The sequence below is a fragment of the Camelina sativa genome, chromosome 13 (assembly GCF_030686135.1).
Source record: "Camelina sativa cultivar CO46 ecotype springtype chromosome 13, ASM3068613v1".
Taxonomy (NCBI): Eukaryota; Viridiplantae; Streptophyta; class Magnoliopsida; order Brassicales; family Brassicaceae; genus Camelina; species Camelina sativa.
This window is the reverse complement of record NC_141892.1, coordinates 26,173,228-26,193,658: the sequence shown is the minus strand read 5'-3', so window position 1 is coordinate 26,193,658 and position 20,431 is coordinate 26,173,228. Positions and strand designations below refer to the sequence as shown.

The following is a 20,431-nucleotide window of genomic DNA, read 5'->3' as shown; positions in this document are numbered from 1 at the left end:
AAAATAAAAACAATTTGTATTTGACGGCATCATCAGACACCCAATTCATTCTTGTCGTACCACATATATCCTTAAAGTACTTCAAATGGTAAACAAGGTTCTCCGACGGTAGACCATGAAACTTATTTTGCTTTACAAGAGCTAACAGTTCTGATTTGATCTCAAAATTATTTTTGGCGATTGGAGGATGTTGGAGACCTTTGCGGTACATCTCAGCGTTGGGAGCATCATGTTCTCTCAAAGTCTGTCAAAATTTTGCAGGTCTTTGATTAAGAGTTGCTAAACGGGCAGCATCTCAGCGAGCTGTCTCACGGCGCGCAGCTTCTCTTTGCGCAGCTGGATGGGCAGCCTCTCCACCAGCAGGAGGATTAATGTTTCAAGCAGGAGGATTATCCTCAAACTCTCCATAATGTTCATCTTCATGATGTTTATCATGCACATTACCAGCGCTACGACCAGCTAAGCCATCAACCATCGCAACAAGTCTTTTCTTCGTCTTATTTTCTCTCTCAAACTTTTCCAAGTTCTCCTGATACTTCTCTAGGTGTGAAGAGCAACTGCAGGTCATATACCTGAAAACACCAAAAAGAGAGAAAAAGCTTTAGTTAGCAACTGTAATTTTAAAAAATAATGTAGACTATAAACTAACCCTAAAATCAAGGTAACACTATTGGTCCCCGGCAACGGCGCCAACTTGATTGCTCGAGTAATTATCATATACACTTAATCGTAAGGCAGTATATGCGGGGTCAAATCCACAAGGACTGGTACACTAAAGATTTGTAAGACTTGTAAATAACTAAAGCGAACAAATATTTGTTTGTTTGGTTTCAGAAATTGTAAATCAAAATGCAATAAATAAAACTGTTTGACTTATGGGATTAAAACATTGGGCCATTGGGTATTTCAGAGATCAATGACTAATGAGGAAATGAAATATGAAATTCAATAATTAAGAACCGTTCTAGAACATGAACATGATAATAGACTAACTCTCTTTCAAGGCATTAGAAACTAAATTTGAATATTATTTTGCTAAACTTTTATTTGCTACCTCCTAACCAAATTCACATTATAATAAATGTCATTAAGTTCACAATGAGTTCACAATGCATCCTAACATCAACTTTCGCATGCTAGAAATACATTGCTCAATTCATATTAGTTCAGGCATTATCGAACACTTTTGATGTATAGAAAAACCTAAAATATAGAACAAGGTGATCAGTCTTATTCTAGCATTAAGAGCATATGAATCAAAGAACCTAAATATTGAGAACTCCAAATAACAATGAAAACATCAATGCATTGGATCCCCTAATTAAAACCCTAAAACCCAATAAAGAGAATACTCACACATATTGAACTGAACAACAAAAAGAGATGAAGAAGAGATAATAGATTAATGAAATAAACAAGAAAAGGGTTTAGAAATCTTTTCCAAATTGTCAAAGAGGATGGATCTCTAGAATCCCAAAATGTGTCTCACGAAAATTCACAAGTGCAGCCAAAAACTTAGAAAAAATAGAATCGTCTCTTTTCCAAAATCTAAAAAGTCTATTTATATCCTAAAAATTGGTAGGGGCTACTGTTGTAAATAGGAGAAACTTTGGGGCAGCTTTTGAATCTTCAGAAATTGAAAAAATCCTTTAAAAACTTTCTGGAACCAAACATCTGGCACCAACTAGCAATATCGGCTGATGTGAAAAACCATCTTTTCTGTTAGAAAACTTTCTGAAAACAAATATTGGGCTATCTCAGAAATATAGCCCGATGTAGAAAACCAGCTCTTCTGTTTAAAAACTTTCTGGAAACAAATATTGGGCTATCTTAGGAATATTGACCGATGTATAAAATCAGCTCTTGTGCTTTAGCCTCAACACACAAAATATCTGCAAAAATACTAAAAAAAGTCTCCATTAAGATCGAAATCATCCTAAATTGCATATGACCCTGCAAAGACTAAAAAAAAACCTAAAAACAAACCAAAAGTCTCTAAAAGCACACCTATATCATGATTAAAAACCATGATACATCATTAAGCTTAGCATCACTAATTCAAACTTTTACAAGTACTGTAATTTTAACCCGGTGTATGTTTTTTCAATTCTATAAAGATTGGGGACAAAACTGAGGCATAATTGATAATTAATAGGAAATATAAGTTGAGATGACCATCTCATGCTGATCTTGAGAAAAAAGTAACTTTATTAGAGATTGTTGCATGTTTGGTGTCAAGTTTCATGCGATTACATCAGCTAAACCCGGAACTGCGGAATGTTAGTCACTTGAGGAGCCTCTTCATCACAAAGTCACTTGGATGATGTCCAAGTTTTTGTCCTTCGACCCTAGAGATTTTGTCATTGAAAACCAGAAATGGTAGATATTGATTCCAATTTATATTATAAATCAAAAACAAAAAAAAAAGAAATACACAAACTTAATTATTTTTAAAGCATAACATTTGATCAACAGAATTAAAAAGTTCATTTAAACACAATGGTTTATCAACAATGCACCAAAAGACAAAAAGTTACGCCAAATTCAAGCTGCGGGTTTTGGATAAAGTTAGCTGGAATCATATAGAGAAAACATGTATATATAGATGATCCATCATTATTATGTTTTGAGTGAAAAGTCTTGTGATAGTAGTGAAATACATATCTTTTTTTTTTGGTACATTCGGATTGGCTTGGTGCAAAACCTGATGACCACCCATGGCGTTGCAGATTTCATGTCTTGTGGATACTTGGTGAACCTTCTTACTTGGTGAAGGAGAAGCTCTATGTGGGAGTTGAGTTTTATAGTCATTTTATACCACATATTACTGTTACTAATTTAGCTTCTTGTGTATTACAAGCTTTATTGTGAGCTAAAAAAATAGCAAGAAATAACTGATCAATGTATTTTGAATAAAATGCTGGAGATTATAGTATGTACTGATGCAATAATGACTTGAGGTGGTGGGAGTGGGACTATATTATCTATTTGTAATTCGACTGTGTGTTTTAGCCAAAAGTCATGTAAATAAATATATAAGAACATGAAATTGACATCACATCCTTTTAAAAACTATTTTGAAGAATAAAACAATATAGAGTTTTTTTGCTGACGTGGACATGCGACAAGCGACACTAAAAGCGATCTAGGGTTTTTTCGTGTGAGGCAAGTATGCCGCCGCCGGAGGCTTCTCCAGTCGATATTGGGGTTGCTACGGCGCCAGAGGGAGAGGTGGATAGTCGGCCACTCGCTGGAGATTCTGATGGTAGTGTTGGGGCAAGCAGGGAGGTGGGTGGTGATATGGTTTTGGGAAGTCAATCTGGTGCGCAAGTCAGAGAGGGCTCAACGCCGGCCTCAGTTTTGGTCGGTTCAGCGGTGGCGGGGGGGGGGCTCCAGTCAAAAAGTTGTTTCTTATGGTGGTAAAAAACATGTGTTTACGATACAGAAGTTTGTGGTGGAGATGGTTGATGGGAGAGAAAGGGTTATTGTTCCAAAAGATGTGTTAACGGGGGCAACGCCTCTCTGGGAAGATTTCTTGATTGGGAAATTTCTTAATGTTAAAGCTCCTCATGTAGGCAAAGTTCATATGGTCCTAAATAAGATCTGGCGGTTAGGTGATAAATCTACTATGATTGATGTTCTAGAGGTAAATGACACAACACTTAAGTTTCGGATCAAGAATGAAACGATGAGGCGGCGGGCTCTGAGTAGAGGTATGTGGAACATCATGGGCATTCCGATGATTGTTACTAAATGGTCCCCGTATGCAGAGGAGGTGCAACCGGCGATGACGTCCATTCCGTTATGGGTAACACTGAAAGATGTTCCCCCTACTATGTTCACCGAAAAGGGATTGGAGTTTTTGGCTAATGCAGTGGGCAAGCCAGTTAAATTACATCCTAAAACTGAAGCATGTGATAGTTTTAGCGAAGCAAAAATCTTGGTTGAGGCTGATCTTACAAAGGTTTTGCCACGGAAGTTTGTTATTAAGGGGGAAGAGGAAGGGGAGTTGGAGGCGGTTGTTGGTTACTCTTACCCCTGGCTTCCACCTCGGTGTACTGGGTGTCAGAAGTGGGGCCATTTGCGGGATTCTTGTCTTACGATCAGTTCCTCCAATGCCCTGGGTTGTGAAGAACGTTCCTTGCCATTTGTAGTGTCTGTGGAGACTACAGGAAAACCTGTAGAGGAAGCACAGCCAAATCTCGTAGCGGAAGGTAATACTATGATCACTGCAGTCCCTGCTACTGTAGTTGTTGCTGTAGATTCTGGTGTTGAGCGTCAGGAAGATACGGCTGCTGGGAGCACCCCTAACAAAACGAGTTGTAGTCCTAGTAAAGGGACTACCGCTCCTCCGGTTCGGGTGTCCGCTCTCTCAAATTCCTACTCTGTTCTAAGTGAGAAAGGGGAAATGGATGATGATGATGCGGTAGATGAGGGGAAGCTTGGAGATGAGGGGAATCTTGGGGATGGCGAGTTTGCGGCTGCAGGAGGGACGGTTGCTTCTGAGTTTGCTGGATCCACAGATCCTGGTGCTACGGATCCTGGTGCCTCTCAAAGTTGTTTAGTGAAGCAGGACTCTGCTCTGATAGCTACAAAACTGAAGAGTGATCCACCTTTGCGTCCTGTTCTTCCCAGGGACTCTAAAACAGCACATAAAACAGTTACTACTTCTTCTACTCGCGGGGTGGGTAAGAATAATTCTCGCCGATATTATTTATGTCAAGTTTCTTTTGGAATGTCCACGGTTTAAACAAATTAAATAAACATTCCGTAATTAAGAAATGGGTGGAGGCAAATAAGATGAAGTTTGGGTGTTTAATTGAAACACGAGTTCGGGAACGGAAGGTTCAGTTTTTGGCTTCTAAGGTGTTTAATGACTGGTTGATTTTAACTAACTATGAGCATAGTCGGAGAGGTCGTCTTTGGGTAGTATGGGATAATGATGTCCTCCTCACACCTTTTTACAAGAGTGCTCAGTTGGTCACTTGTTCTATTAAGCTACCTGATCAAAGTGTGGAATTTTTTTGTTCGTTTATATATGGCTATAATACTGCCGTTGAGAGGAGAGAGTTGTGGTCTGAGCTTCGTGCTCATGCTGATAGCGCACTCATTCGTGGTAAGCCGTGGATAATTATGGGGGACTTTAATGAAACGTTGGACCTTTCGGAGCATTCTCAGCTGGATGCTCAGCCAGTGGTTACGACGGGTATGAGAGATTTTCAGAGGGTTGTGAATTACTGTTCTTTTTCAGACTTGACAGCTTAGGGCCCTTTTACACCTAGTGCAATAAGAGAGTGACAGACCTCATATCAAAGAAACTGGACAGAGTCATGGTCAATGATTGTTGGTTACGCTACTTCCCGTTGTCATACAATGTGTTCGAGGCCGGTGGTTGCTCAGATCATCTGCGGTGTCGAATTGAACTTACTGCTGGGGTGTGTGACCGCGGTCCACGCCAGAAGTCGTTTAAGTTTGTTAATGAAATCACGAGTTTGCCAGACTTTAAGGCTCTTGTTAGTGAGGCTTGGCAAACGACTGAGCCGCTGCATTTATCCACTTCAACTCTTTATTATTTCACTAAGAAGTTGAAGGTTCTGAAACCGCTGCTACGCCAATTGGCAAAAAACAGACTGGGCGACTTGTTTAAGAAGTCAAAGGAAGCTTATGAAATTTTATGTAAGAAGCAGGAGCAGGTGCTTTTGTGCCCAACCACTTAAGCTATGGGAGAGGAGCAAGTGGCTTACAAACATTGGGAACGCGTCGCTACGTTGGAGGAGAAATATCTCAAGCAGCGTTCCAAGTTGCACTGGTTGCAGGTTGGAGACAAAAATAACAAAACTTTTCATCGTCTTGTCCTCAAACGGGCTGCACAAAACTCGATCAGGGAGATCCAACGGTCTGATGGCTCTGTTACTAACCAAGCAGCAGAAATCAAACTTGAAGCGGAGAGATTTTTTAGAGAATTCTTGCAGTTGATACCGGAGGACTATGCGGAGGTATCATCCGATGTCCTCCAGGGTTTGTTGTTGTTTCGTTGTTCTGAAATGGATAAGGTCCGATTAACTTGACCTGTATCAGCTGAGGAGATCAAGAAAGTCTTGTTTGCGATGCCGAATGATAAATCCCCAGGTCTGGATGGCTACACTTCATAATTTTATAAAGCAGCCTGGGAATATGTGGGCAGTGAGTTTACTTTGGCGGTTCAATCGTTCTTTGTTAAGGGGTTTCTACCAAAAGGTGTCAACTCTACAATTTTAGCTCTAATTCCGAAAAAATCTGATGCTAGAGAGATGAAGGATCTCATACCTATATCCTGTTGTAATGTCTTGTATAAAGTCATTTCGAAAATTCTAGCAAATCCGTTGAAGCTGGTGTTGCCACAGTTCATCGCTGGGAATCAGTCTGCTTTTGTCAAGAATAGGTTACTCATTGAGAATGTCTTGCTTGCTACGGAACTGGTCAAAGATTATCATAAGGACTCCATATCAAACCGTTGTGCTATCAGGATTGATATATCCAAAGCTTTTGACATTGTCCAATGGTCTTTCTTGCGGAATACTCTAGCGGCGATGGATTTCCCTCAGGAATTTGTTCACTGGATAATGCTTTGTATCACCACGCCTTCCTTCTCCGTCCAAGTTAATGGGGAACTTGCTGGGTTTTTCAATAGCAAACGTAAATTGAGGCAGGGCTGCTCTCTCTCACCTTCTCTGTTCGTTATTGCTATGAATGTGCTCTCAAAAATGTTGGATAAGGCAGCGGTTTCACATCGGTTTGGATATCACCCTCGCTGTAAACTTATGGGGTTAACTCATCTTAGTTTTGCCGATGATAGCTTGGTTTTTTCAGATGGTACAGTGAGGTCTATTGAAGGAATAGTGCAGGTATTTGCGGATTTTACACAGTGCTCTGGTCTGAAGATTAGTATGGAAAAAACTATGATTTACCTAGCAGGGGTCTCTCCTATTGTACACCAAGAGATAGTTGAACGCTTCTCCTTTACCGTGGGTACTCTTCCGGTCAGATACTTAGGTCTCCCCCTCGTTACTAAGCGTCTCTCCTTGGCAGATTGCCTTCCTCTCATCGAGCATGTCAAAAAAAGAATTGGTTCTTGGTCTGCAAGGTTTCTTTCGTACGTTGGACAGCTCAACTTGATAAGTTTTGTTCCCTAGAGTATTTGCACTTTCTGGTTATCTGCCTACCGCCTTCCCCGGGAATGCATTCGAACTGTGGAACGCTCTGTTCTGCATACCTCTGGTCGGGTGCGGAGCTAAACACTAATAAGGCTAAGGTTGCTTGGGAGAATGTTTGCAAACCAAAATTCGAAGGGGGACTGGGACTGCGATCCCTCAAAGATGTGAATGATGTAAGCTGTCTAAAGCTCATCTGGTGCATTATCTCATGTGCAGACTCGTTGTGGGTTCAATGGGTTAAACAGTCACTTCTAAATAACTCGTCTTTCTGGGCAGTTGAGGCCACACAATTAGGCTCCTGGATGTGGAAGAAAATTTTAAAGTTTAGGGAGGCTGCCAAACCACTTTGCAAGAGTCTTGTTAATGATGGTAAGCAGACTTCTTTTTGGTTTGACAATTGGTCAACTCTGGGGTGTCTTATCGATCTTGCTGGTTCTCGGGGAGCAATAGATATGGCCATAGGCCAACACGCCTCAGTTGCGGAGGCGTGGAATTGTAGTAGGCGACGTCATCATATCAGTCATTTCAACTTAATGGAGGATGCACTAGAAGCACATTGGGTTAGTCGAAAGCCAGAAGCAGATGTGGTTTTGTGGAAAGGGAAAAATGATGAGTATCGGCCATGTTTCTCTACTCGGGATACCTGGCATAATATCTGAACAGTTTCTCCTGTTGTTGACTGGAGTCGTGGGGTGTGGTTCACTCATAGTACTCTGAAATTCTCCTTCTGTGCCTGGTTAGCTGTCCAGAACCGTCTATCCACGGGAGATCAGATGCTGCAGTGAAACAGAGGCGTTGATGCAACTTGTGTGCTCTATCAAAATGCGCTTGAAACGAGGGACCACCTATTCTTTACATGTGATTATTCGGCTGGTGTTTGGAATAATCTCGCTTCGCACATATACACTCCCCATCACTCCACTGATTGGTCAACTATTGTTCAACGCGTTTCAACTCACTGGCCTAATCGGATATCAGGGTTCCTTGCGAGATACGTTCTGCAGATTACGGTCTACATTTCGTGGCGGGAATGGAATGACTGTCGTCACTTTGTATCCCCAACTGCACAAGCTCAGCTCATTAAACGGATTGATAGGCAGGTTCGGGACAAGCTCCTAGCAATCTCGCTCGGGGGTGATGAGCGTATGCTGATGGCCTGTCTGTCTGGCTAGCCACTCGATTATAACTTTTTCAAGTCTATTTTTCCTTAGCTCTCTCTATGTTTGTTATGATTATTAATCCAACTGTGGCACAAGATGTAAACACGCTGTTTCTTTTTTGAATCTAATTTAACATTTTTTCAAACAAAAAGAAATTGACATCACATCTCTTATATGGATCCAAAAATATAAGAACATGATGAAACAAACAATTCCGTGTAAAGCATTACAGAATTTAAAGAAAAAAAGAGCTTTGATTCACTCTTTGTGCTTATTATTTGATTTATGATTCACACAAAGGATCGGAGCTTTTTCATACCTATAAAGGTTTATTATATTAGTTAATGGACCCATTGTATATATATAAAAAGCCAATTATATATATATATATACATATATATTTAATGAAGTCGGTTGTGCTTCATTTTGAGAAAAAAACTGATAAGATTTTGCAACAAATTATATTAGAGAAAAAACAAAAATCAATTTTAAAACAGGCCAATCTAAATTGGAAAAGGAAATAAACAAAATCAAATAAATCCTAAAAGGATTAGGAATGGTACTAAAGCAGTATATAAACATTGATAGGGGGGCTACGTATTCTCTTCACAAGTCATCATTCATCAACACAACACAACAAAAGTCTCTCTCTCTCTTTGATTCAGCGAGTTCGAGATCTCTCACAACCTTTCTTCCTCCTTTGTCAATTTGTTCATCTAATCATGGCCACAACAATGAAGAAGATCTTCCTCTTTGTGCTGCTGGTGATAACAACCTTCACGACGGTTCTCTTTGGTTCTTGTTCGGCTACTGTCTACACCGTTGGGGACTCGGCTGGATGGATTGCGAAAGAAGGCTTGTATTACGAATGGGCCAAGGAAAAGGTGTTTTACGTAGGAGACTCTTTGGTCTTCAAATACGATCCCTACGTGAACGACGTTACTCAAGTTTGGGGCGCTTTAGAATTAGAATTCTGCGAGAGTTCTTCTCCTAAAGCCGTCTACAATACAGGACATGATGTGGTAACCTTCACGGAACCCGGAGATCACTACTTCATCAGCTCAAATCAAGCTCAATGCGTACTTGGACAGAGTCTCGACGTCCTTGTTGTTCATGACCCGTCACGTCCTATTCCTCCACCACCACCGAGCAAGATTCTTCCTTCTGGGGAAATCTACAAGGTCGGTGACTCTAAAGCATGGAGCGTTCCTGAAGAGAGCGACTACTATAACAAGTGGAGTCAGGATAAACTGTTTCATGTAGGAGATAGTCTACTTTTCGAATACGACAAGGAACTAAACGACGTCTTAGAGATCACCGGTGACCTTGAATTCATAACCTGCGACCCGAGTTCTCGCGTAGCCGTGCACAAGACGGGCCATGATCTCGTTACGCTCACCAAACCAGGAGTTCACTATTTCATTAGCTCAGAGACGGGTCACTGCGCGGCTGGGCTTAAGCTTCGAGTTGTGGTCGGACCATTACCCAAACCCGTTACTTTCACCAATTTTCCCAAGAAAGATGGATTTTTCAGCTATGGACCGCCTCACAAAGTGGTTAAGCACTTTCATACCCCAGCCCCATCACTAAAGTTTTCGTGGTTGTAGTTTTGCAGACTCTGTTTTTCTTTTCCTTGTTTCCTTACGACCCAAGTTTGTTTATTAGTTCTTGTTTTCAGTACCGATGTAATGTTTCAGATTTCTATTCATTATATAATACAATTTCAGTTTACCTCTTCCAATATTTTGTCTCCACAGTCAAGTAGATCAAATAAAGTCAACCCCATCACTAAAGCATCTGCTTTCTATTCATTAGCTAATTAGAGTTTCTTATCTTTATAAAGATAAGATCTTATCCTTATAAAAAGAAAGACTCTTCTCTTATAAATTACAACGCTTAAGGTCCCCAAGTGTTTTATTAGCCACAACAAAAAGTTACATTAGATACCAATGAAAGAGTAATTTAATTGTACATGATTTATGCAAAGCATATCCGAGATGTTAAGTTTCTTAACAGATGTCTGACAAATTAGCGATTAGGTCTTCCAAAATAGTGTTCAATCTGCAGACAACCTTGAGAGGACGAACCACTTGTTTTAGTTCCAAGCTTGAATCTCTTACCACTTCCTGAGCTTGCATTGGCGCTCTATACAATGCAACAGAGAGGTCAACACATTAGGCAAGGTATTGCTTATAGTGTTGAGATGGCAATAAGGAGGGTAAAGGAGATAACAGAACTCAAAATTTTAAAATCCGGATTTTGTTATGAATGAAGTAACATACTGAAAGGAGAATCTTAAGAAGAATGCATAACTCACCGAAATTTGGGGTTTAGATCTCAGCACTTTGATTCTCCCACCTTTACCATCGGGTCCAATAGCGATCAGATCATCTTTGCTTTGAACATAACGCCCTAGTGATGGAGTTACTTCGTTTCTCTCTCCATGTTTGCTCCATCTACTAAGGTTTCGATTTGTTCCGCTTGACAACCAAATGTTTCCAGCACCTGCATTAAGTTTTTCACAATCTTCAAATCTACTACACTCAAGAACTTGAAATGATGATGTCGACAAAAAAAAGTACCATTGCTGCCAGGTGAGACTGCTGATGTCGAGTCATTTCTGATGTTGAACTTTATATCCCTTACCATGGGATTATCACATTTCTCTTCAACATTAGTATCTGAATGTCTGATGCCAGAAATGGTGGTTTCAGGAACATCATCATCTACCTCGATAACAGAGTCCGTTCTTCTAGTACTGAAGGAGCCTTCTCTTCCGCTTAAGCACGATCCATGATTGGTGAAGCCATCCTTTTTCTCTAATTTACTTAATGGTGGTGTAGAGATGTTCTCAACAATGTTGTCAGATGGAAGCATTCTGAAAGAAGCCAGGCTCTCAGTTGGAGGCTCGTAAACTTCTCTCTCGCTGCAATTCTTTGAAGCTTTTATATTCCTAAGAGCTCTGTTTTGCCTCTCTTCAGTTATCAACTCAAGTTCCCTCATTCGCTTCTGCTCATAGAATAAAGATAATAAGAGCCAGATATAGAAGAACCAAACAAGATCGAGTGTAAAACCAAAAGACACACCTTTAATATATCTATCTTTTCCAGAGCTTTTTCTAGTTTCTCAGAAGATCGAGCTTCGCCTCTGCCCAGCTGACTGCACTTTGCTAACAATTCCTTATAACTCCTGTCAGAGAATAATGTTTTGAATTAGAGACTTCACAAATGATTAATAGAAGCACCTAAAAGATAAGAAACGCAATGTAAAATCCCCGTTTTCACAACTTGTTGATTATATCTACTTGCTTATGATATTTCGTAATTTCAAAGATTAACAAGCTGCAATAAGATACTAGTAACCAAACAAAGTACTCTACTCTGCAGGAATAAACGGATGATTTAATGTAAATCACCATCTTCCAAGGTTACTGAAGGTCATATGCTTTTTAAAACTGCTGCAGACAGGACTAATGGGAAATAAAGAACCAATTTCACAAAGTAAATGACCAAAATGAGACCATGTAAGCAGTGACAAACAACATGCTATGTAACCTACCTGTTTCTGATAACCAAGGACTTGACTAGAGTGTCGATTGTATCTTTTGTCTTAGCGTTATTCCCCAACATGGCTAGCTTCAGGACATCATCTTCCTCCAAGCTTAGATCAGAAACCCTGAACGCAAAACAAGAATATAGACTCAGAAAGTTTTAACCAAAAGATTAAATGATTATATCAGAATTTGACAACATTACAAAAAAAAAGATTCTTCGCACAGTTTAAGCGCTGCGAGCTCCTTGGCAAAAGCCATAGTTCTCTCATGTAGCTTAGCACACTGTGAAGTAAGCTGGATACATTCCTGTAAACAAACATAATACAAGAAACTCAACACCAAATGGAGGATAAGTAGAAACAAAAGCATCAAATGTTGAGTATAATAATAAATAAATAAAAAACCTCAGATTTCAACTTAAGCAAGTGCTGAGTCGTTGATATTTCTTGCAGAGACTCCCACCTTTTTACTTTATCCTCTTTCAGTTGCTCATTGCATTGCTGCAACTGAGAGAAGCAAAAAAACAAAACAAAACCCAAAATTTCACATAATCTTCTTTAAGGATACTACTAATCAACAAAGAACATGAATTAACACAAATCATGACCTTATCAGAGAGTTCAGAATTCTCCTTTTTCTGATTATCAAGAGAAGAAGTAAGATTATGGATCTTCCCTTGGAGACGCTTCACTTCAACTCTCAGCAAAACCGGATCTTCCTCGATTTCAACAGTCTTCTTAGAAGAAGCAATCGAATCGATTTGGTCCCCAGAAGACTGAAAATAAAGCCGACACGGATCTTTTAGAGAGCACTTCTGTTTACAGATCGGACAATTTCGCTTGTTCGTATTCGGGCAGTACTCGAACCATTGCTGCAAACTAGGGTTTTCCCCGAACAAAATCGAATTAGCAACAGAATAAATCTAACAAAAAAAAAAAAAAAAAAACAGAATTGATTACTAACCAAAGTTCGTGAAAGACGTGGCCACAAGCGGAGATCGATTGGAGATTCTCAACCACCGGTTTGAGATCTTCGTAACAGATTGAACAAATAGCATTCCCCGCCGCGTTTTCTTCGGTCATGGCTATCTCTTCCGCCGATTCGCCGCGATTGTAGTCAGTTCTGTCACCTTCCTCCTCCTCCAGTCACCATTTTTTATCTCGAGAATATCAAAAGGAGAGAAGAAAAAAAACATGGCGCGGGGAGCAAAGTTGAAATTTTCTGAGGAACCGCGAAAAAAATGCGAGGCTAAGGGACGCACGAGTAAGTCACGTGATGGCAACCAAAGTGGCCTTTGTATAGAGACCCAAAAACTTTAAAAGCCAAAATGACCCATTAAGCCCAATTACAAACCCATTAAGCCCAATTACAAAGTACACAATTAATGAGATCTTCCCAATAACTGGGGTTTACCGACAACCTAAAAAAATGTTATCAGTTGTGTTTGTGTGTGTGAGTTGTCCGAACAATCAAAGCGACTACCAAAAAAATAAAAATAAAATCATTAACTTGATTTTAAATATTTGTATCAGTCAAACAAAATGTTTAACTTAATGTTGACTTTACTCGGTTTTAGTAATAATATTTTAATGTATTAGTATATCTTTATTATTATTACAACTTATACTAAAAAAATAAAGAAAGAAAGGAAAAAAAGGAGGGTCCACGCGCTTTGATACTATGCTTCCTCGTGCAGCCCACTTGTAGCAATACTACTATTTTGTTTTTTATTAAACAAATAAAAAAAACCGTCCTCGAAGGTTTCACGTGGCTCATGCACACCCCTGACTGAGTCAGGAGAAACTGGACCGTTGGATGTGTTGAAGCAACAAAGCTGGATATATGACCGTAGGATGATGAATGACTGATTAAAAAAAAAAGATGGTAATCGTTTATAAGCCGTACGATTTTGACTCACAAACAAAGAGAGAGAGAGAGAGGAATCAACATCACGAGGAGGCGAGAGAGAGAGAGAGAAAGAGAGATAATGGTAACGGCATAAAAGCATATTTTCCCCCGAAGGAGGGCCATTTGGGACGGACAGCTGTAGCTACTCCACCTCATCTTCATCACTTATCTTTTACTCGCCGTGTGTGTGTGAACCGTTGATTTCTTTTTTTTCTTCTTATGATAATGTCAACCTTTTTCTAAACTCCGAGGAGATCACGCGCTCTGGCACGTGTGCCTTACTCTGCTACACTGTTGAATTCTCTTTACCAAACTTTTCCTCAGAAAAAAATGATTTAAATTTTTGTTATCTTATATCAAAATTTTGTGTTACTCTTAATTAAGAATGTACATCTTTGTGTGTGGATATGTATTTTCCTAAGTTTATAGAAACTATCTATATACATGTGCTTTGTTGTTATTCTTAAAAGGTACAATGAAAGAAGCATATAGTAACCCCCCATGTTTAGAGTATGTGGCAGAAAGAGGGATCAGCTAATGGTGCTAAGTGACAATCACTATCTTTCTATCTACATACTTTTTTATACACATCGATGCATATTTTTTTTCCTTCCAAAAAGTATATATAAATGGAATACATATGTTATCCATGAATGATTTTTTAAAAAATCTCAGTTGTTGGATTTGACTATTGTAATGTCGAAAAGCTCACAATGATCTGGAAAGCTTACAAATATATAATCTGAACAATTTCCAATTCCATAACCGTAGGTGTTGTAAAAAAGATAAAAGGATATTAACAATTTTTTAACTTGTTGTGCGCATCGATCAAAAGAAAAGTAGGGATAGGCACTAGTACTACGAAAGTATGGTTTCCCACTAATTCAATCAAAGCAAGCTCGCTCGCTCCCCAGAAAGCGCGTGTGAGAGACGCGTGGAAATGTCCACAAAGGAAGTTGTGAGGTTGACAAAAGTAGAAGAATAATTTTTTAAAGGATTTATTCAAAGCCTTTGACAATTCATCAAAGTCAACCAAATACAAGAAACCTGAAACCACTTCTGGTTTCTCTTGGGTGTCCAGCACTAGGCGACAAAGACAGGATAAGCATCGAGATACCATCTCCAAACCACATAATAGTACTTTAAAGATTTGTTAAACAAATACATAAAATATCGTATTAAATATACACGCAATATGATTCCGACACTGTTCATAATTTCCAAGTGTGTTCATACTTGTTTGCTTTTAAAACAAGTAATATATAGCTCTGTTTAATTTAGTTAAAACTTTAATCACAAAGTAAACATATGTCCTGAGGCTGAGCTGAGCATATGCTTTTCAGTCAAATAAACCCAAAAAAATTAGAAAATTTGGAACGAGATGTTTGCACAAAAATGGAATTAATAATCGGTTTTAAGAGGATTCCTGATTTATGTTAGAATCCAATGATGTTTGCTAATTACAACAACATCTCATATTAGTTCAGTATGTTTACCAAAGTACAACATCTCATATTAGTTCAGTATGTTTACCAACGTACCACCATCCGTACATAATTTTCGTTAATCTAATTTACAGTCGCAAAAAAATATTTTCAGCTCATTCTTTGTGATAGAAATCTATTTATTTTATATAGATTTATCAAACTAATAAACTAATATGAGATGATACTATATAAAAAGGGTTCACATGTGGAATAATTGCAATGTTTAAAAAAAAAAAAAAAAAGAGAACAAAACAAAATTGTATTTTATACTGTATTTTATCATCTAAATTTTTAATAATAATATCCTCCATTTTTTTCAACTCTTTTTTATTAATTTTCCTCCTCTCACTCTCTTTATAAACATCTCTCTCTAACCTTCAAAAGTCAGCGCTCTCTTTTGTCTCCTCTGGCTTTCTCTTTCTCTCCTCAGAGATTCGAAGCTTTTGTCTCCCCTGCCTGAGTTTTACCAAAATCAAATGGCCGACGATTGGGATCTCCACGCCGTGGTCAGAGGCTGCTCAGCCGTGAGCTCATCAGCAACTACTTCAACAACCACCGTATTTTCCGGCGGCGTTTCATCTCACACGAGTCCTATATTCACCGTCGGAAGACAGAGTAATGCCGTTTCCTTCGGAGAGATTCGAGATCTCTACAAGCCGTTCGTACAGGAATCTGTCGTCTCTTCGTTTTCGTGTCTGAATTACCCAGAAGAACCAAGAAAGACACAGAACCAGAAACGGCCTCTTTCTCTCTCTGCTTCTTCCGGTAGCGTCACTAGCAAACCCACAGCTGGCTCCAATACCTCTAGATCTAAAAGAAGGTTCGTTATTTTTTTTAAGTTTCAACCTTTTGTCAAACCCGTGAAGCGTCTTTTTTCTTGTGTTGAATCTTTTGTTGTGAAGATGTGGTTAAAAGTTTCAATTTTGTCGAACCCATCAAGAACGTAATTAGCAAATGGAAAAAAATATTGGTTTTTTTAATTGAAGCCATCAAATTATAATATCTAATTTGATTGTACTATCAACTATCGAATTTAATTTTTTTTTTTTTTGGTTGTGTGGTTGCTTGTTACAGAAAGATACAGCATAAGAAAGTGTGCCATGTAGCAGCAGAGGCTTTAAACTCCGATGTCTGGGCGTGGCGAAAGTACGGACAGAAACCCATCAAAGGTTCACCATATCCAAGGTAAAAATTACACACACAAAAAAAAAGAAATAAATATTTTTTTTACCAAAAATTCATTTATTGACCTTATAAATGTGTGTATTCTTTCAAGACAAAAGAAACTTGTCTGTTTTTGTGATTCTGTCTGCTTTGAGTTTGTTAAATTATCTCAGTTTCAATTTTGGTAATAATACAAAATAACATTATAATTTATTTTAATATATTCATTTTCTTTTAAAACAGAGGATATTACAGATGTAGCACATCAAAAGGTTGTTTAGCCCGTAAACAAGTGGAGCGAAATAGATCCGACCCGAAGATGTTCATCGTCACTTACACGGCGGAACATAACCATCCAGCTCCCATACACCGTAACTCTCTCGCCGGAAGCACCCGTCAGAAACCATCTGATCAACCGATGACAACTAAATCCCCGACGACCACGATCGCCACGTATTCATCGTCTCCGGTGACGTCAGCAGACGAAATTGTTTTGCCGGTGGAGGATGTAGCGGTGGTGGAAGGTCTCGACGGTGATGAGGATCTGTTATCTTTGTCGGATACGGTGGTGAGCGATGATTTCTTCGATGGGTTGGAGGAATTCGCAGCTGGAGATAGCTTTTCCGGGAACTCGGCTCCGGCGAGTTTTGATCTCTCTTGGGTTGTGAACAGTGCCGCCACGACCAGCGGAGGAATATGATTTAGATTACGGCTTAGAAGAATACTCTTTTTTAGGGAAAGATAATAGAAGAGGATTAAGGAATTATTCTCGGATAATATGTATAAATAGGAAAAAGAAAAAATGTTCTTTGTTACTTTATTTGTATATTCGTTTAAGCTCCATTTTTGATATTTGGGTGAAGCATATTAGTTAGATTCTTGTCACACAACTCACAACTTTACAAGATTAGTAGTAAAAAAAAAAAGTCAACCGAAGATAAAACGTACTTCCTCCTTTTCATAATATAGGATACTAGAAAATAGTCAATGTGTGGGTTATATAGGCAGAATGAAGTTTCTATTCAGTTGTATATATGCAGAATGAAGTTTCTATTCAGCTGTGTTTCTGTTCAGTTGTATATAAAATGTACATGTAATTGTTACTATATATATTGAAATTAATTTTTATAATATTACGGTTTAACTACAATATTTTAATATATATTTGTTATATGATGCTTCATAAAAAAGTTATTTTGAGATAGAGGAAAAAAAGTTAAAGTATACAGTATTGTCGAAAATATTTAAACAATATATTACTATAATAATATGACCATTGTTTTAGGTACCGCAAAATCAATTTAATTTGGTATTTCTGTTAAGTAATTAAGATTAATTAAATTTATTTACATTTTTGTTTTTTATGGAGAAAACTGATAAGTAGTCTAAAAAGAAAATTGTAATTTAATGTTGTTCTATATACAACAAATATTTTTAAAAGAAATATCTTCTCTTGTAATCCATTTTCAATAATATCCTTATATATATACAAAGTAACTAAATTTTAAACCCTAAACTCCAAATACTAAACATTATCTCTCCATCAATATTGAATTAACTTTCCGCAGCTCTTTATATTTTGTGAATGATTTCATAAATAAAACATTTAAGTTTTATAAATTTTATACTATGGAGTATTGATATACCATTTTTTTTATTGCTTGGTTTTTTACGACTCACTTTACCTCTGTATAATTAACTTTCATTTTGCTCAGTCCAAACGTTTGAAGTGCCTTTGATATGCCTCTATCTTCATCGATAGTGATTCTCCACAATCAAGCTTAGCCAATATTGTAATATGAAACAAAATCCCTTTCATCCAACAAAATGAAAATGTTGCCACAAATCATATTCCGGCCTTCTTTCCATTTATCATTGATTTTTTTTGTCAACATATAATCGACAAGGCTCGATTCATAGCCAGTCCCTACTAAGCGGGATAACGCGATTTAGTAGAATCGAATTCCGGTGGGATCGGTCGCAGAGGTGGTGCTGTAAACCACATGACTAAAAACACTTCCCATTATTAAAATTTTTTAAAATTATGTGGGACTGTATTAAATGGTTATATTAGACAATACTCTATGTTCCTGAGTAATCCATATTTTAGGATTTTCAAACATATTAAAAACTGGCTTTACTTGCATTATTTTTTTGTGATTAACGAATTTCAACCAAAAATATTCAGTTCTTTTTTTTTTAAGTTTATAATTTGTCATTAGTTACTTATTAAAAATATATAGAAAACCTAAAAATTTGTTTTTTTGTGCAACATTCGTTTTTTTCTAGAAAATGAATCAATAAGGAATGGGTGGAGTAGATTTTAGTGAGGAAAATATATTGTGATTATTATAATATACATATTATTTGATGGCCTTAAAACATAATATAAATTTGTGGTCTAAGGTTATTTAGTCTGTTTGTCCTCCGGAACTGGCTTGGATCCTTTTCGATATGTTAAAACAAACAAATAAACCTAAAATAAAGACGTTTAACTAATGTCTACATATATAAATACCAAGAGTAAATTTTGATTAAAAAGTAAATAAAGGAATTTAGATTAAAATTTAGTTAATCATTTTTTTTAAGAATCTACCTTTGTATCTTGAGAAGACTTAAGCTGAGCCTTTAATATCCATTGATTCCATTTGATGGCTTCTATATAGTACAATTCTGCTAGCTTCACTAAGCTATAAATCTACAAAAATAAAAATAATAAATAACATGTGAAATTGTAATTTAATCGTTAACAAAAATTTTGTTAAAAAAATGAGAAACAATATTATTTTACAAAATGTACCTTGTCAATGCATCCATGTAACTATTCTACCAAAAATAAAATACGTCTACGTAACTATAAAAGTTGGAAAAGACTTGGCCATGTTTTTCACTCTTCTTCTCATATGTGAAACACAAAACACATGAAATATATCTTGATTATGGAGTGAAAGAGTATATATATTTTGGTTAATATAAGGACCTCTTGCTAGACATCAAACCTCTGTTGGATCATTGAGGATTGGAGAAGGGTACCATCATAATCAAGAAACATGACGATCTTTTTTCATCTTGCAGCGTTGATGATATATGTTATAACAGGTCTAGAATTTGAGAGTAAATTTGAGTCCAATAATTTAAGTAAATGTCTACCTATGGCTATATATATATGTATGCGATTTGAATGTTAGATAGATGTTACTCTTAGAGGGGGGTATTAAACTTGTATTTTATAAGATTGTAGAGTATTCTTAAAATCACTTGTTATTCAATTGATGATTTTTAAAAATCTTTTAAAATACTATGTTATTCGACTTAAATTTATGTAAAATCATTTAAAATAATTTACAATCCCTTGTTATTCAATCAAGATTCATAAAACTTACTTGAAATCTAGTGTTATTCAAAATATCACAACTTTTTTAAAAACTGCTATTTTGAATGATTCTAGGAGATTTTGGTTTGTTTTTTAGTTGAAAATACTCTCCCTTAAAATCATACCCTTTGAGGTAGAATTTTACAGGATTTTAGAAGAACAAAAAAAACTGTATTTTCTGGGAAATCAAAACTGAAACAGGTCTCACCTCTTCACGTCCTCTAGCTCTTCCCCACTCCTCCGCTCCAATCCCACCACCAGCGAATTTGATTGCTTCTGCTCTCGTTTCAGATTCAAGTTTTTAAGAGGGGGGTATTCATGAATCGGTTTGTGTATTGGCTGGCAGGTGAATCTTGTTGAATGGCTAAAGATGATGGTTGGAACAAGAAGAGCTGAAGAAGTTGTGGATCCAAGACTTGAACCTAGACCTAGTAAAAGTGCTCTAAAACGTGCACTTTTGGTTTCCCTTTGATGTGTTGATCCTGAAGCTTTGGCTGCAGCTTCACAAATATTTTGGCACAGAATTTTCCTTTTTTGTGTGGTAAAATATTTTAAAATCACCCAAAGTTTACAAATAAAATCTCATAGAATCT

At 37.5% G+C, this 20,431-nt stretch overlaps 4 protein-coding genes and 1 pseudogene across 4 annotated transcripts; 4 read left to right on the top strand and 1 right to left on the bottom strand.

Moving 5' to 3' along the window:
• Window positions 1-3,171: 3,171 nt before the first annotated feature.
• On the top strand, window positions 3,172-5,717 carry LOC147930039 (uncharacterized). The gene is made up of 4 exons (XM_087480841.1): window positions 3,172-3,330; window positions 3,446-4,684; window positions 4,999-5,196; window positions 5,283-5,717. Exons 1-4 carry the CDS (start codon window positions 3,172-3,174, stop codon window positions 5,715-5,717), a joined length of 2,031 nt encoding a protein of 676 aa, XP_087336967.1.
• A 3-nt stretch (window positions 5,718-5,720) lies between these two features.
• Window positions 5,721-8,365, top strand: LOC147930038 (uncharacterized). The gene is made up of 5 exons (XM_087480839.1): window positions 5,721-6,018; window positions 6,166-7,107; window positions 7,410-7,753; window positions 7,935-8,051; window positions 8,198-8,365. The coding sequence occupies exons 1-5, from the start codon at window positions 5,721-5,723 to the stop codon at window positions 8,363-8,365; spliced, it is 1,869 nt and encodes a 622-aa protein (XP_087336965.1).
• Window positions 8,366-8,965: 600 nt separating this feature from the next.
• Window positions 8,966-9,943, top strand: LOC104738548 (blue copper protein-like; annotated as a pseudogene).
• Window positions 9,944-10,253: 310 nt separating this feature from the next.
• On the bottom strand, window positions 10,254-13,150 carry LOC104738547 (uncharacterized). Its single transcript, XM_087481688.1, has 9 exons — window positions 12,870-13,150; window positions 12,514-12,784; window positions 12,311-12,412; window positions 12,130-12,212; window positions 11,912-12,028; window positions 11,440-11,542; window positions 10,936-11,362; window positions 10,671-10,858; window positions 10,254-10,498 (listed from the first exon to the last, which is right to left on the bottom strand). Exons 1-9 carry the CDS (start codon window positions 12,986-12,988, stop codon window positions 10,382-10,384), a joined length of 1,527 nt encoding a protein of 508 aa, XP_087337814.1. The 5' UTR covers window positions 12,989-13,150; the 3' UTR covers window positions 10,254-10,381.
• Window positions 13,151-15,652: 2,502 nt separating this feature from the next.
• Window positions 15,653-17,317, top strand: LOC104737689 (WRKY transcription factor 22). The gene is made up of 3 exons (XM_010457927.2): window positions 15,653-16,121; window positions 16,376-16,486; window positions 16,709-17,317. Exons 1-3 carry the CDS (start codon window positions 15,778-15,780, stop codon window positions 17,163-17,165), a joined length of 912 nt encoding a protein of 303 aa, XP_010456229.1. The 5' UTR covers window positions 15,653-15,777; the 3' UTR covers window positions 17,166-17,317.
• Window positions 17,318-20,431: the final 3,114 nt, after the last annotated feature.

Coding starts and splice junctions, on each gene's coding strand:
- LOC147930038 (XM_087480839.1), top strand. CDS start 5,721: ATGGGAGAGGAGCAAGTGGCTTACAAACATTGGGAACGCGTCGCTACG. Junction 7,108..7,409: donor GCATGTCAAAAAAAGAATTG/GTTCTTGGTCTG, acceptor TCTCATGTGCAG/ACTCGTTGTGGGTTCAATGG. Junction 8,052..8,197: donor GGACCACCTATTCTTTACAT/GTGATTATTCGG, acceptor TACGTTCTGCAG/ATTACGGTCTACATTTCGTG.
- LOC104737689 (XM_010457927.2), top strand. CDS start 15,778: ATGGCCGACGATTGGGATCTCCACGCCGTGGTCAGAGGCTGCTCAGCC. Junction 16,122..16,375: donor ACCTCTAGATCTAAAAGAAG/GTTCGTTATTTT, acceptor TGCTTGTTACAG/AAAGATACAGCATAAGAAAG. Junction 16,487..16,708: donor AAAGGTTCACCATATCCAAG/GTAAAAATTACA, acceptor CTTTTAAAACAG/AGGATATTACAGATGTAGCA.
- LOC147930039 (XM_087480841.1), top strand. CDS start 3,172: ATGCCGCCGCCGGAGGCTTCTCCAGTCGATATTGGGGTTGCTACGGCG. Junction 3,331..3,445: donor GAAGTCAATCTGGTGCGCAA/GTCAGAGAGGGC, acceptor TTTACGATACAG/AAGTTTGTGGTGGAGATGGT. Junction 4,685..4,998: donor CTACTTCTTCTACTCGCGGG/GTGGGTAAGAAT, acceptor TGTTCTATTAAG/CTACCTGATCAAAGTGTGGA.
- LOC104738547 (XM_087481688.1), bottom strand. CDS start 12,988: ATGACCGAAGAAAACGCGGCGGGGAATGCTATTTGTTCAATCTGTTAC. Junction 12,785..12,869: donor CACGTCTTTCACGAACTTTG/GTTAGTAATCAA, acceptor GGAAAACCCTAG/TTTGCAGCAATGGTTCGAGT. Junction 10,859..10,935: donor AGTCTCACCTGGCAGCAATG/GTACTTTTTTTT, acceptor AACTTAATGCAG/GTGCTGGAAACATTTGGTTG.